The following is a 16837-nucleotide window of genomic DNA, read 5'->3' on the forward strand; positions in this document are numbered from 1 at the left end:
GCCTCTAACAGTTGAACATGTGAGGGGTGGGGGAGGGGTAGAAAGCATCATATGATTGACACACAGAGACGGCCTGTCATCTGGGAAGATAGGACGTGCATCTTATGGGCGTTAGATTTTACAGTGAGCCCACACCGTGAAAATCAAACTTCTGGTGGTCTGCATACAACCTCTCAGGGCCCCTACACAACCAGTACTCCCAGGGCAGAAGGGGGCCCCAAATCTCTGGTGAGTACCTGGGAATGCCATGGGCTAACCTTCCTGGGCCGCGCTTGATGAAACACCTGTATCTTGACATTCTTGACACATTCGATGTGGCAAGAAACTTATACCCTGGGGAGCCTGGAGGACTAGTGTGGCTGAGGGACAGTAGATTTCTGTCTCCATCACTGCCTGCTTAGGAGCACATGCCTGTCAAGTGACCTTGTGGTGGCACATGTACACCCCATTTAAATGGTTTCTCTCTCAGGGTACCTGGGTGGTACAATCAGTTATGCATCTGACTCTTGGTTTCAGCTCAGATTGTGACCTCAGCGTCATGAGATGGCATCTAGTTCCATGGTCAGCACAGAACCTGCATAAGATTTTCTCTCTCCTTCTGCCCCTCTCTGCCCCAGCTCTCTGGCTCTCTCTCTGTCTCTGTCTCTCTCTGTCAAATAAAATTTTAAACTGTTTCTCTCTGTTTGTCTCTCTCCCATTCTCTCTCCCCCCCCCTCTCTCATTGTCAATGTCCAAGTTCTTAGAGTTAAATGACTCCATTTGTGTTATTAAAATACCTTTAGAAGTCACTTTATTCAGATGTACACATCCATATATGTATCTATGAGAATGAACACCCTATGCATTGGCCCCTGGGCAATGCAGTGAGCAGGCAATGGCCTGGAACAGTTTCTTCAGGGACCCCAAGTTACATGTGGTCCCTCCAAAAGGTCAGTGGGACATCAGCATTATTGACCTGACAGGAACTTTGGCCAAAGATTGATTGGCTAGCTGCTTCAGCCCAGGAGTGCACTCCATTCCCCTGTGGGTGAGTGCCATTGCACTTCCCGTCTAACCCGTGCCAAATTCGAATGGGCCTAAGTGAGTATCTAGGCACCCAGAGTGTGTGACTCTGTGACACAGCTTGGTTCCTACATCAGAGAGCCCATAGATGACCAAAGCCAGCAGCACACCTTTTTGGGTACATGAGGGGAAAGCAGCTCTAATTTCTGTTACAGGTGTCTTTCACCCTGGGAATGCTAGAACTCCAGAATGCCTTCTTCTCTTTGGAGTTATGGGGTCAGCAATATATCTTCCAAGATAAGCATTTCATACTGCTAGAGCAAAGACAATAGTAGAGAGAGAAAAGAAAGGCAGCATAGTGAAGCACAACGATCATAAGCTTTGGTATAGACATATCTAAGTTTGTTTTGGCTGTGCTGTGTGGTCTGTGTTACCTTGGGAAAGTCACTTGACTTCTCCGTGCTCAGTTTTCTTATCCTAAAAATAGTAATGACATTTTGCTTCATTGCTGTGGAGACACAGGAAGGGCCCAGCCACATGTTTGCCATAGTTACTTCGGTACGTGTCACCAGAGTGAATGATGTTGAGTGGATCTTCTGAAGCTGATGTCAGAAATCCCCCCATGATCATGGCATCCCTGTAAGACTCCACTCCTGCTGTCCACATCTTCTCTCCATCAACTGCCAAGGGTCTGGTGGAGCTGTTGCCGTAAGCTCCACACACATCTTTCTGCCTCTAGTCTATCCTCTCTTCCCTTCCTAGAAATCTGTCCTTATGCCCCCAGGAAAGAGGAGCTCAACATAACACAGCTGGGGGTGGTAATAGAAAAAATAAAAGCACTTCATGCTTACCCGCCCCCCCCCCCCAACATGAGCCTATACTCTAAAAACCAGCTAACACTGTAAAGCAAGTAGAGGAGCACACAGTTCCTGGCCCAGAGTAGGCACTGGACAAATGGTAATTCCTTCCCCCAGTGTACACTATGCCCAAGTCAAACATTAGTGCCTATTTTAGAGGTGTGGCCAGAGGTTCCAAATAGACGCACTCCACAGGTGGCTCCACAGTGAACCACCCACATCTCCACCTGCCATATGGCTGCTTAGAGAAGGTATAACATGTTTCAGGTAGGGGTAGAGGGCACAGGGAATGATTTGAAGCCACATAGGTTGTCACAGCAGAGGTGAGGCTGGCCTCTTACAGGTCTAGTGAATGGGTCTATAATGGGTCTATTCTATGTCTCAGTGCATTAGTCAAACGAGTGAAATAATTATTGTGAGATCACATTAGCAAGATGTTAGAGATATCAGATATATACAAAGTCAGTCTTACTTAAAGGCACATGAGTGTGAGGCACAAGATAAGCTGTATTATCATAGTGATGATAACAATCTTACAATAAAAAATGCCTGCAAATATTTGATGGCATTAAAATATAGGTTGCCATTACATTTTTAATTTAGATATCCATGGGGTGTCCTACCATGCTGTTTGATTCACAATGACTAAATAGAAAAATTAATTAGAGGGATCCCTGGGTGGCGCAGCGGTTCGGCGCCTGCCTTTGGCCCAGGGCGTGATCCTGGAGACCCGGGATCGAATCCCACATCGGGCTCCCGGTGCATGGAGCCTGCTTCTCCCTCCGCCTGTGTCTCTGCCTCTCTCTCTCTCTCTGACTATCATAAATAAATAAAAATATTAAAAAAAAAAAAAAATTTAAAAAAAAAAAAAAAAAAAAAAAAAAAAAAAAAAAAAAAAAAAGAAAAATTAATTAGAAATTAAAGTCAACCAACTGGTCCAGTTTCTCCAAAGTATAAAAACCAATTGTTCAAGACAAAAAGGCCCAGTACATTTAAAAACTTCTTGTATTAGGGCTTCTCAGCTATTCATATGATATGAAATCTATCATCTATCCATCCATCCATCTGTCCGTCTATCTATCTATCTATCTATCTATCTATCTATCTATCTATCATCAATATATCTCTTTCTTTGATTTCCAGCTTCCTTTGTGTGGTTGTTGGTCCCACTCTGATGTTTGAGGATTCTGTGAATTGATAATATCAGACCATCTTATCAGTTTTTGTTAAATCAAAAGATCAGGGGGATCCCTGGGTGGCGCAGCGGTTTGATGCCTGCCTTTGGCCCAGGGCGCAATCCTGGAGGCCCTGGATCGAGTCCCACGTCGGGCTTCCGGTGCATGGAGCCTGCTTCCCTGCTTCTCCCTCTGCCTGTGTCTCTGCCTCTCTCTCTCTCTCTGTGTGACTATCATAAATAAATAAAAATTTTAAAAAATATTTAAATCAAAAGATCATGAGTTTTACATTTCTTTTGCCAACACTTATTCTCCTACTCAGTGGGCAGAACTGGGCAGGATGCTGACCATTTTGAGTTGCATGAAAGAAGGGATATTCCTGGTCTTTGGGGCCTTCTGGCACTGGTTCACTGTTAGTGGTACTCAGTGGCTTAGGGAGTCATGATGGATCCTGAGCAGTACAACACATCTTTCTCACCATAACCAAGAGCAAGGTCCCCAGTCAGGTAAGGTGGTGCTGAGAAGTATGAAGGGGCTGGGGTCTGGATCATGCTTCATGTGGCCTGGGGCTATCTGGGGACCCAGATGTGCTGGGAGGAGGTGAAGTGCATTATCCTAGCCCCTGCTTTGCCTTGCAGGTAATTAATGAGCAGGCTCAGAGCCAAAGGGCGCTGGAGAGAAGCTCCTTAATGGAGAAGTACTCTGGCAGCTCCATGCTGCTTCCTTCCCAACATTCATCAAAGCTGGAGGGCTTCTTATCAGGGGTTGGATGGACTCTGGAGAACACACTCAGCAGGGGTCACCTGGGTGCATCTTCAGTCTACTGGAAGCATCCTTCTCATCCAGGGCCCCACTAGCTCATGCTTATTGTGTTTGAGCTGAACTTTATCTTGAATATAAGAAATACAAAAGACAGTTCAGACTTTGGGGGGCTCAGGAGAATCAGTATCAATGTAGATTTTAGCTCTTTGAGCTTGGGAACTGGCCCTGTTTATTGCTCACCTGTGTAGCACATAATAGGCTCTCAATATACCTACTTGGTGAGGGAACAAATGAAGGAATGCAGGAATAAGCACCTGGATTTGGCTTAAATTAGCCCCAAAGGACTAGGATCATGAGCAAAGGAAACTTTACTATTTGTTCAGGTCCATGGGATAGACTTGCCAAATAAAATACAGATGTATGCAATGTTTGGGGCACACGTATACTAAAAAGTATTTGTTGTTTATCTGAAGCTCACAGTCAACTAGGAATTTGTCATTTTATTTGCTAAATCTGGCCACCTTCTCATACAGAAAAGTCATTGATAAACATTAAGATCAGAACACAGGATCCCTTGCTCTTGGCCCATCTTTTCTCTTAATGAAAATTTCAACTCAAGTGCAGTAGGGCTGTTTTTCTGACACGCCACCTTGTGCATAGTTGGTAGTGGTACAGGTGATACACACATGTACCGTGGCAAATGCCACATGGTTCATATTTGGATGGCCTTTACTGGGCAGGACAAGGCTAACTGGGGCATAAAAAATGACAAACTTCTAAACTGGGCCAAGCAAGCAGCCATAGTACAAGGACAGAAATAGATGTGGAGCCCCAAGTATTTTTAAGATTTTTTAAAAACTGTAAATTTACTTATGGTAAAATTTCCCTTTCTTCGTATTCTGTTCTCTGGGCTCTAACATATGCACAGCTTCACATAAGCACCACAGTCAGGATACAGGCAGTTCCAGCACCCCAGAAAACTCCCTCCTGCTGCTCCCTTGTAGTCAAACCTTTCCTGTCCCTAGTCCCTGGCAACCACTCATCTGTTTTCTGTATTATCATTTTGGCTTTTCCAGAATGCTATATAAATGGAATCATTCATTATATAGGCTTTTAAGATTGACTTCTTTAATTCAGCAAAATGCTTTTGAGATTCATCCAAGTTGTTGCATGTATCAGTAGATTTGTCCTCTTTATGTTTAACAGTGTTCCCTGATAAGGATATGCCACAATTTCTTTATCCATTCACCCACTGAAAGGTCTTTGGGTTGTTATCTTCTGGTTTTGGCAGTTATGAATAGAGCAGCTACACACACATGAATAAATTTTTGTGTGAAGCTAAATTTTTGTTTTTCTGGGCTAATTACCAGTTGGGGAAATGCTGGGTCTTATGGTAAGTCTATAGTTAATTTTATAAGAAATTGCCAAACTGTTTTTCAGGGTAACACTTTGAATTCCAATGAGTGCTCTGGTTGCTCTGAATCCTTACTTTGTACTATGTAGAATTTTATAAAGTTTTTTTTTAAATTTCAGACATTCTAATAACTGTGTAGTGATATCTGCTTGTGATCTTAATTGGCATTTTTCTAGTGACTAATGATGTTGAGCAACTTTTTGTGGGCTTATTTGCCAACCATATAGCTTCTATAGTGAAAAGTCTTGTTAAATCTCTTGGGCATTTTATTTTTATTGTGTTATTTGTCTTCTTACTGCTGACCTTGAGATAGATAGATTCTAGATAATAGTCCTTAGTTGGACATATATTTGCAGATGTTTTCTTCCATTCTGTAGCTTGTCTTTTTATTCTTGATTTTTTTTAACAGAGTGGAAATTTTGTTTTATTTTCAATATTTTCTTTTCTTTTATGGATTGTACTTTTGCCAAACTCAGCTTATGAAGATTTTCTTGTATGTTTTCTTTTAGAAGTTTCATGTTTTAGACTTTACATTCATATCTGTGATTCATTTTGAGTCCATTTGAGTTAATTTCAATAGCTTGAGATTCTTCTTCTTATTTGTATGGTTACCCATACAAAAGTGGGTAACCAATTGTTCCAATACCATTTGTTGGAAAGTTCATTATTTATCCATTGAATTTAGTTTAAACTTTTGTCAAAAATCATTTAACCATTTGGTTATAGTTATGTGGCTCTATTTATGGACTCTGCTTTCTATTCCACTGATCTATGCACGTGTTCCTTCATCAACATCACATGCTACAATTACATGGTAAATTTTAAAACTGGAAATGTGAATCCCTCAACTTTATTTTTCTTTTTCAGAATTTTTTGGATTTATAGTTTGTTTTCCTTTCAATATAAATTTTAAAATCTGTTCATTCATGTATACAAATAATCCCGCTGGAATTTGCATTGATCTTTAGACCAATTTGAATAGAATGGACTCTTTTTTTAAATATATTTTTAAATTGGAGTTCGATTTGCCAACATATAGCATAACACCCAGTACTCATCCCATCAAGTGCCCCTCAGTGCCCATCACCAAGTCACCCCATCCCCCTGCCAACCTCCCTTTCCACTACCCCTTGTTTGTTTCCCAGAGTTAGGAGTCTCTCATGTACTGTCACCCGCACTGATATTTCCCATTCATTTTCTCTCCTTTCCCCTTTATTCCCTTTCACTATTTTTTATATTCCCCAAATGAATGAGATCATATAATGTTTGTCCTTTTCCAATTGACTTACTTCACTCAGCATAATTCCCTCCAGTTCCATCCACGTTGAAGCAAATGGTGGGTATTTGTCATTTCTAATGGCTGAGGAATATCCCATTGTATACATAAACCACATCTTCTTTACCCATTCATCTTTCGATGGACACCGAGGCTCCTTCCACAGTTTGGCTATTATGGACATTGCTGCTAGAAACATCGGGGTGCAGGTGTCCCAGCATTTCATTGCATCTGTATCTTTGGGGTAAATCCCCAGTAGTGCAGTTGCTGGCTGGTAGGGCAGATCTATTTTTAACTCTTCAAGGAACCTCCACACAGTTTTCCAGAGTGGCTGTACCAGTTCACATTCCCACCAACAGTGCAAGAGGGTTCCCCTTTCTCCGCATCCTCTCCAACATTTGTTGTTTCCTGTCTTGTTAATTTTCCCCATTCTCACTGGTGTGAGGTGGTGAATAGAACTGACTCTTAATGATATTGAATCTTCCAACTCATGAATATGCTGTATTTCTCCATTTGTTTAAATATTCTTTGCTTTATTTCCTCAGTGTTTTGTAATTTTCATCACAGAAACCCTGTACATTTTCATTACTTATGTGAGATACACAGATTTTTTTTTTGGAGTGTTATTATTTTTCAAATTTCAAATTCCATTGGTTTATTGCTGGAATATAGAAGGGTTTCTCTGTGTGTGTTAACCAAGGTGTTAAACTTACATCCTGCAACCTTGCTAGCTCATTACTTCCCAAAGTGTTTTTTCAATTTTGTGGAACTCTGTAGGTGGACAAGCAGGTGATTTGTAAGTAGAGAAAGGTTTATTTCATCCTTTCCTACCTATATGCTTTTTTCTTGCATTATTGCATTGGGTAGAATTTCCAAGATGATGTTGAATAGGCATACTGAGAGTTCACCTTCTGGCTTTGTTGCCAAACTTACCGGGAAATATTTAGTCTGTCAGCAAATATGGTGTGTGTGTGTGTGTGTGTGTGTGTGTGTGTGGAAGCCTTTAATCAGGTTAAGGAAGAGCCTTTATATTACTGGCTTGCCATCATGGATGTTAACTTTTGTCACATTTTTTCATGGTGAAGTGTATCTTTTATCATTATGTAGTATTCTTCTTAATCTCAAGTAAATTTTCATGCTCTGAAATATATGCTGTCTGATGTTAAAGCCACTTCAGGTTTCCTTCAGTGTTTGCATAGTATGCCTTTTCCACTCTTTCAGTTTAACTTACTTTCATTTATATTATTTGATTTAGATTATTTGATTTTGGTTTAGATTATTTGATTTTTTCTTTTTTTTTAGTTTCATTTTAATGTATATATTTCCTTTTTTTCTCTGTCTACACATGTTTTAGTGATTTAACTTTCCATGGCCTACTTAGAATTAATATTTTACCAAAGCAGTGTAAAAACCTTAGCTACCATATAGGTCCCAATAACTCTCCCCATTATGTTATAGTTGTGCTATGTATTTCATCTACATACATTGGTAACCCCATCATACAGTGTTATAATTTTTGCTTTCAACTGCTACACATATTTTAAAGATCTTAAGAGCAGAAGAATAGTCTATTATGTTATCAGATGTTTACCATTTCCCTAGCTCTTCTTCTATTCCTAACTCCATGTTTCTTTCTAATATCATCTCCCTTTCGTCTGAAGAACTTCCCTTAGCATTTCCTGTACTTGCTCAGCAAGTGGCAAATACTTTCATTTTTCATTTTTCTGAGAATGTCTTAATTTTTCCTTCATTCATCTGGGATATCTTCATTCACTGTCTGCTTGACAGTTTCTTATTTTCAGCACTTGGAAAAAATATTTTTTTCCAGTACCTCTGGCTTCCATGGTTTCCAGTGAGAAGACTGCATCCATCCATATTGCTGGCGCTTGAAGATAATGTGTATTCTTCTTTGGCAGGTTTTGAAGGTGAATTTTCTTTTTGCTTTTTAATTTTAAGCAGTTTGATTATGTGTCTGAGTGTGGATTTTCTTTTTTAGCTTATTTGTCCTCTTTGGAGTTCACTGAGCCTCTTGCATCTGTCATTTTTACATCTTTCACCAACAGTTAAAGGTTTTTATGCATTTTTCCTTCAAATATTTTTCTGCTCCACAACTTTTTCCTCTCCTTCTTCTAGAATAGACCAATATCAATATTGATATTGATATATATGTATTTTATATATGTATCTTAGGAGGCAATCACAGGCTACAAGTTCTGACATATCTTCTGTAGGTGCTGTAGACTATGGTTATAATATCCATTCAGTTGTCAAAGAATTTACAATGTGATTCAAATTAATACTTCTACCTATATAGTAGTCTACTGCTCAGCTCAATGATCAAAGCTTTTGGGTTCAGAGTCTGGGATTAGGCACTAAAGATCCTGTTCAGGGTTTTATCCATGCATAGATATCTCAGGGCATGTCCAGGAGCTCATATACAGCTTAATTAAGCCCCTTCCTCTTTACAATCACCCTTTGTGGCTCTAGGAGTGGCCTCCCTCCCCGGTTTTCTGGCTAGAAATCTAGGGATTTTTATTTTCTAAATATGCTGTATACTTTCTGCTACTATTTCTGCCTCCAGGGCCAAGTGGCAGTAGGGTAGAGAGAAAAAAGCAACCTCAAGTCCTTGGGACTGAAGTTTGGTTGAAGACAATGGTTCTTCTCCCTCAGAGTTTTAGCAGCCTGCCTGGCTGACTCCAGTGATATAGGATTGCCTGGGGCTGAGGTGGTGAAGAATGGAAAAAACAAACAGAGGATCTCCCTCATTCTCTGATTCCAAGAGGCCCCTTTTCTTGATTTTGGTGACACAAAGGGGCTTTTCTCAGAAATCTTTCCATCACCACTACTGCAAAATTGGTCTCATTTTGAGTTACTTTTCCAAACTGCCTGATACTCTTTATCATCTTATCCTCAGACATCTTTTTACCTTATCCTTCATCTTATCCTTGGAAAGCTACTCCAGGAGTTCTATCTGGGGCCTTAGTTGCATTCAATAGATGACACAAGAAAGAGTGCACTTATTCCATCTTAGCTGTGGCTAGACCCCAGCTTTCATTTTTAAGCTGCTTTATCTTTTCTGGTTCCTCAAAGCTACATGATATAGAAGCTTTAAAAGCGGTGAACACAGGACTGTCTTTGGTTACCAGCTAATTATGCCTGAATAATTAATAATTAGCTCATTGTTCCTTAGGAATAGGTTCAGCTTTCGAGGCCTTCTTGAAAGAACATTAGTGTTGCTGAGAGCTGAGAATACTTTCATTGGCTTACTATGGAGATCTCCATCCCAGGAGGCTCTGATCTAAGACAACTTGCATAGGGTAGGACCCTCTGACCTTAGCTAGGAGTGGCATTAGCAGGATTGCTAGTAAGCACATGAAAGATAATTTTTACCTACTTCCTTTTGACATTGAGGAAAGCATATGAGGAAAACGTGTGATGATAGAGACTCACATAGCCCAATTGCTGGTGCTTCGTGTGTTTTGTAAAGTTGGTTCCTGATAAAGGGCCTGAATGATGAAGCATAGAAACTGCAGGGCATCTCTTCCACTCATCCCTGTGTGGAAATGGAGCTAATGCAAGCATCTATCTCCCGAGAGCACACTTTTGTCCAGGGTGGGAACTTGGTCCAAAATAAAAAATCAACAAACAAGAGGCACCAAGTTTTAGAAAAGAGCCTCTAGAATAGAGCTGGACAGTTTGCATCCTCTTCCTAGATGAAGACCTTCCTCACTCTCAAGCCTCAGTCTTCTTCTCTTTACAATGGAGATAATCCTATGGATTTTGCTAGATTGATGAAGATTAAAAGGAATATGTGCAAAGTTCCTGATAATAATATTTAATAGTTAACATTACTCAAAACTTTTACTATGTGCCAAGTACTGTTGTAAGCATTTTATAGCTTAATTTACACTCCCCGAGAGCCCTATAAAACAGCTGTTTTCATAAATGAGAAAACCATGACATTGAAATTTTAAGAAAAGTCTTTAATGCAGAGCTAGACTTCTAAGCCAAGCACTCTGAGGCCGGAATCTACCCATGACTCTGTCTGTCCTACTTCTACATATGGCAGCAGTCCTCACTGATACCATACCAATCAGTGTAGAGGTGTCTACAGTTGACTTTCAGTATGAAGGATGGTGGGAGAGGAAGCATAGGGGATGGGAAGTAGGAAAAGACAGCATTATCTCAAATTCTGCCCAGCTCAATCCTGACTCCTCCACACTCATCAGCAAGGTGTTAGGCACTCACTTCCCCTTGTGGGCTGAGCAAAAGATGTTCATGTGCTGCCTCTGATGCACTGCAGTGACAGTAGCCAATGCCTGACTAGTACCTCCGGGTCTGGAAGGAAGGTGAGGATAGATGGAATATGTAAGTCATTCTTAACTACCATCTTATTCCCTTATATCCAGGCTGTGCTGCTTCTGAGAACTCAGTAGTCCCACCCTAGGGACTCATAGCATAACTGCAAAGAAACATTAGATTTTGTAAGGGAGCTAGCCAAGAATACACACACACACACACACACACACACACACACACACACACTACTAGGTGGCAGAGGTGGGTATGTTTGAGTCTAGGACAATGAAAAGATTCATCTCAGGGAATGGAACAGCCAGAGGGGCCCTGAGCATCCTTCAGGCAACCCTGCACCCCAGAAAAGAGCCCTGAATTGTCTGAAGATCTTTGACTAGGTTAGTTCTGCTGAAGCCCTAATTTCTGTCCACTGTCCTCTTTCTCTCCTTTAACTATTAGCAAGTGAAACATTACAGTTTGGGTGTGGGGGGAATCTAGTGCCTTCATGTCATCTCCTAATGAGACATATTTTCTCTTGTCAGAGTATATCTAGCAGTTTCTTGTGATTTTCCCTCAAACTGATCACCAACCAATCAGAACACCCACTCCAAACATACACCCTTACTAAAAGAACATGGTCAAGGGTGGGAAAGCCCCCAAGGGCAAGAAGATCACCCTCAATGTGGCTAAGAATTGTGTCAAAATCACCTTTGATGGGAGAAAACGCCTTGACTTGAGCAAGATGGGAATTACCAACTTCCCCAAGTGTATCCTAAGACTGACTGATGTGGATGAGCTCGACCTTAGCCGGAATATGATCAGAAAGATCCCTGAATCAATCTCCAAGTTCCAGAACCTGCGGTGGCTGGACCTTCACAGCAACTACATCGACAAGCTTCCTGAATCCATCGGCCAGATGACCACCCTGCTCTACCTCAATGTAAGCAACAATAGGCTGACCACCAACGGGTTGCCTGTGGAGCTCAATCAGCTCAAGAATATCCGTACCCTGAACCTAGGCTTGAACCATCTGGACAGTGTGCCCACCACTCTGGGTGCTCTGAAGGAGCTCCATGAGGTAGGGCTACATGACAACCTGCTGACCAGCATCCCCAACAGCATCTCTCAACTCCCCAAGCTCAAAAAGCTCAACATAAAGCGAAACCCTTTTCCCAAGACAGAGGAGTCAGATATATTTCTAGATACCATCAAGAGGCTGGACAACTTATATCTGGTAGAGGATAAGGATTTGTGTTCAAATTGCCTGAAAAAGTGCCAACAGGCCCGGGACAAGCTGAACAAAATCAAGAATATGGCCACAGCAACTCCAAGAAAGGCCATCTTTTCCAATCTGATCTCACCCAACTCCATGGCCAAGGATTCCCAGGAAGATTGGAGGTGACCTGGGACCCTGACCCTGAGGCAGGAAGGGAAAAGGGAGGAAGGGAAGAAGGCAGGGGGCTATATCTACAGGGAATTGTGGGATTCCCTATTCCTGCAACAGCTCTTCCAGCCAAACCCATAAAATACCTTTCCCTACCTCCCTGGTTTGTCATTTTGTTGTCTGAAGGGTTTTTAGTTCTTTGCCTCTTCTCTCTTCTCTGCATGCACATATCCACACGTGCAAGCACAAGGAAAAGGGCCATCCATCCTACTTCTTCCCAGAATTCTCCTGCCTACAGCCCATGGCCAGGGCAGCCAATACTGCCAGCACACTCTCAGTCACACTGTCATCATTTCAGAACCAACCAGCACCTCCCAAATGTGGAGCTCATTCTATGGGAATGTTTTGATTCTGGGCTTTGGAGGTCTGAAATTTCAGAAAATAGATTGACAAGATGGCAGATGGACATTCAGTCTTGGAAAGGTGACAAAACTGGGCCACAGAGATGGGCAGATATTATCATTAAGTGTTGGCAGGTAATATCTTGCACTGAAAGCAGTATTATCTCTTTTTCTCTTGCCTGCACATGCACAGTTTGTTATAGGAGCTTTCTAGACTGAATCTACAAGCTCTTGACTGGCTGTGAATGAATGAGATTGGATTCCCATCTTATTATGTCCAATTCTTTTCCAGACTCTTGGGGAAGTAAGGAAAGAATGGGTGCAAATATCGGTTAGTACAGTCAATAAATAAATATCTTACAAGGCACTGTACTGATGCAGGGACTGTGTCTGGGGGTAAAGCTTGCCTTGTACTGTGCAGACCAGTTGAAAGAAGACAGGGCAGAAAGTCATTGCCTGAGAAAGTTGGGAGATCAGGGCCAAGTAGTATGCAGGGCTAGCCTGGCATAGAGAAAAACCAAAGATTCTGGAGCTGGACAGATCTAGGTCCAGGACAGCTCTACTTCTTTCTCGTCATCTTCCTGGACATCTTACTTAGCTTTGGTTCCCTCATCTGTAAAGTGGGAATAATATTAACTCCAACTACAAGGGTTGTTGTGCATCTAAAGCAGATAGTACACAGAGCAAGTACTCAATAGAAGTCAGTTCTCTGTATGAACTAAAGGTCAGTGCATCTCAAAGCTGAAATACTACTTTGGGCAGAGTCTCTAGTCACACTAGATCTCTGGCAGAAATGACAGTTGTGGAGTCAATTCTTATAGTAGCTGACAATCTTCTTTGTACTATTCACTCACACTCACTCATACTTTCATACTGCCTAAAAGGAAAGGATCAAGGAAGATATATTTAGGAAACCTCCTTTTTTTTCCCTAATCAAGACTGTCCTATGTTGGTGGCAAGTTTTGTAGTGGTCAGTGGAAAAGCACGGAGATCTGTTAATTCAGTGGGACTAGATTGTTTATTTTGCACATGATAAACCATAGAAGGCAACATACTTCATTTCTTCACTCCTCACTGCTTACTTTTCTTTGTAAGGCTTAGTTTTGACAATTCTTTCTCTAACATCTCTGAAGATTCAAAATTCTCTTTTTAGCCATTCCCTTTATTCAATATTTTCCATTATAAAAATATCAAAACCACAACATAGTTTTATTTTATTTTTTCACAACCTAGTTTTAAATATAACATCTTAAAGTATCCACAATTCTACAGTGTGAGCCAGCTATAATATTGACATATTTCCTTACTAGTTATGTTTCTTTAAATGCAGTTAAAATTACAGCGTTTACCTCATTTTTATCCTGCTTTGAAATCCATGTTGTTACATGGTCTTAATAACCATAATTTAAAACATCTGTGAGCCAACTGAACAAATGCACGTAAGTTACTGTTGGGCATTGAAGTTGTTGGCCAGTTTTTCACTAACAGAAAGAATTTTGTGAGGAAAGCCTACACTATGAAGACTTTTTTTTTAAAGATTTTATTTGTTTATTCATGAGAGAGACACAGAGAGAGGCAGAGACACAGGCAGAGGCAGAAGCAGGCTCCATGCATGGAGCCTGATGTGGGACTCGATCCCGGGGCCTCCAGGATCACACCCTGAGCCGAAGGCAGACGCTCAACAGCTGAGCCACCCAGGCATCCCTACAATGAAGACTTTAAAAACTATGTTGCATTATTTTCTTGGTGTAGCTTCATTATTGCAAATATGCTAAATAGCATGCTTTTTATAAATAAGTTTTCATACATGCTGTCAAGTAGCTTACAACAAGATTATACATTTATATATTTACCAGTAACATATTAGAGAATCTGTTTTACTGATCCTGGTCAGCTTTGAGTATCGTCCTTTATATTTTTCCCTTCATTTAATGTCTGAAATGATTTATTAGAAGCCCTTCTCCAAGATTAATGAAGCAGTCGCATCTGTGAAGTGCATGATGAAATGTCATACCTTAGACTCAGGAGCCACCACTAGTACGTTGGGCCTTGAACATGTCCCTAAGGTAGCCATTCTGCTATTTTAGCTACTTCGTCTGTCACCTAAGAAGTATAGAATCCATACAGGGCATATGATCCAAACAGATAGTGGTGGCCAGCTATTTGGATACCACTCATTTCCATTCCTAGCTCCTGGAGACACCCTTTCTTTAGAATTAGTGTTCCTCTCTTAGACACTCAAAGGGATCAACAGAGAAGAGGAATCAAGAACTGTCTCCCCATGCCCCTAGGTATGATCTTGGTCTGGGCCATGGATTTGCCCCCTACTCCCTCTCCAGCTCTGTCACACCATACTTCCTCCACTGCACTTGGTCCTCAACATCCTCTAGGCACTGATCCTGGATTCACTGCCAACTGAGTGGTTGGGGTGCAAGATGACATTTATTTGCCATCTTGAGTACCTCATTAGGCTTTCATTCTCACAGTCATGTCATAGGAAAGGGTTGTAAGAGTGTTTACCTTCACCAGGATTGCTAAATAAACAGGCAAGGGGCTTTGACTTGCCATAGGATATATCCATGTTAGACATCTTGCTAGCCAGGAAACCCTGGCAGTATGATGAAGCAAAGAGGGGAGGTAGAGATAAGTTAGGTGTCATCTTACACATTCTCTTTCTTTTTTTATTTCAACACAGAAAAGGCTTGATGTTGACATTCCTTGATGATTTAAAATACATAGTCACTTTTTTCCTGAAAACTGTATTAAACCCAAAAAAACTTGATAGGAAAATCATGGGATTTCTCTTTCCTCAAACAGAACCAAAACCCTATTTAGGTTAACCCAGTCATTGCCCTCTCTGAAAGCCAGGCATGACGGGTGACCCCTGTGTGACCTCTACCCTTGCGGTGTTTTGCCTCCATGATTTGGAGTAATTGCCTCAGTCTCTTGTGTCTCCATTCCCAGGATCCGTTCAACATCTCTCTAGAGTAGCTTATGGCAAAAACTTGAAGACTAATCAACAAGAATAAACGGCTGTGAAGAAGAAAAGTCCTCGGTTAGGCATTTAGAAGAAAGAGAGTGGTAAGGGGAACATTCTGAAAGCCAGACCCTCTGGTGCTGGCCAAGATACTGACTTGCTTCTTAAGTTCACTTTGCCTCTCTTTGCTTTAGACTATGTGTGAAAATGACTTTGGGAAATATATGGTGTATTTTTTATGTAGATAAAGGTAATGCTTAAGAAAATGACAAATATAAGTTATAGAAAATTAAGTCTTAAAAAATTTTAAGACTTAAAAGACTTATGGTCTTTACACTCAAACGTAAAACTTCTATGCCAGTTGCCTATGGTAAGTTACATACACATAATGCAATCCCTCAAGTGACTAAAATTTATACAAAAAGAAATATACTCAAAAGTACTATGGATAAATCAAAGAATTTTAACAAGTTCTTCAGTAATGCACAGGTAAGCAAAAAGAAAATAAAAGAAAACAGAGACATGAACAACAGGGAAAAAATAAACAGAGAAACAAATAATAAAATGGCAGATTTATATCCTAATATGTCAATAATTACACTAAGTATAAATAATCTTCGTTCTTTGTAATGGCCCCAAACTAGAAACAACCAAATTTCTCTCAATAGGGAAATGGTTAAACAAACTCTGGTATATCCAGGTCATGGAATACAATTCAGCAATAAAATGGAACATACTATTGATACTTGCAACAGTGTGGGTGGATCTCAATAGCATTATTCTGAGTTTTAAAAAAGGCCAATCTTTATGGGTCACATACTTTATTATTCCATTCTCTAAAGCACAAAACAATTGCAGTGGAAAATAGATTAGTGGTTGCCAGGCTTTTAACATTGTAGTAGAGGGTAGGCAGGACTGTAAAATGGTAGCACAAGCCATATCTCTGTGGTGATAAAAACAACTGATCATGTTATAGTGGTGGTGGTTATAGAATCCACACATAAGATAAAATGACACAGAAATATGCACAAATATTGTATCAATGTCAGTTTCCCGGTTTTGAAATTGTCTTACTATAGTTATCATCCACTGGGGAAAATTAAGAGAAGGCTCTTGAAATTGTCTTACTATAGTTATCAACCACAGGGGAAAATTAAGAGAAGGCTCTATGGGACTCTATGAATTATTTTAGCAACTTCCTGTGAACCTATTACTTTGAAATTAAAAAAAAATTTTAAACAATCTTGCAGTCTAGATGCAGCAATAAACAGACCCTTGTACATCTGCCAAGTG

General features: G+C 40.6%; 2 protein-coding genes across 4 annotated transcripts in view; one reads left to right on the forward strand and one right to left on the reverse strand.

The window, feature by feature from the left end:
* WDFY4 (WDFY family member 4) overlaps positions 1-16837 on the reverse strand; it is a 288429-nt gene that overhangs the window by 56710 nt on the left and 214882 nt on the right. The gene's annotated exons all lie outside the window — the stretch shown is intronic.
* Positions 10650-12184, forward strand: LRRC18 (leucine rich repeat containing 18). Its single transcript, XM_041743894.1, has one exon. The coding sequence runs from the start codon at positions 11417-11419 to the stop codon at positions 12182-12184; it is 768 nt and encodes a 255-aa protein (XP_041599828.1). The 5' UTR covers positions 10650-11416.

The sequence above is a fragment of the Vulpes lagopus genome, chromosome 2 (assembly GCF_018345385.1).
Source record: "Vulpes lagopus strain Blue_001 chromosome 2, ASM1834538v1, whole genome shotgun sequence".
Classification (NCBI taxonomy): domain Eukaryota; kingdom Metazoa; phylum Chordata; class Mammalia; order Carnivora; family Canidae; genus Vulpes; species Vulpes lagopus.

Coding starts and splice junctions, on each gene's coding strand:
- LRRC18 (XM_041743894.1), top strand. CDS start 11,417: ATGGTCAAGGGTGGGAAAGCCCCCAAGGGCAAGAAGATCACCCTCAAT.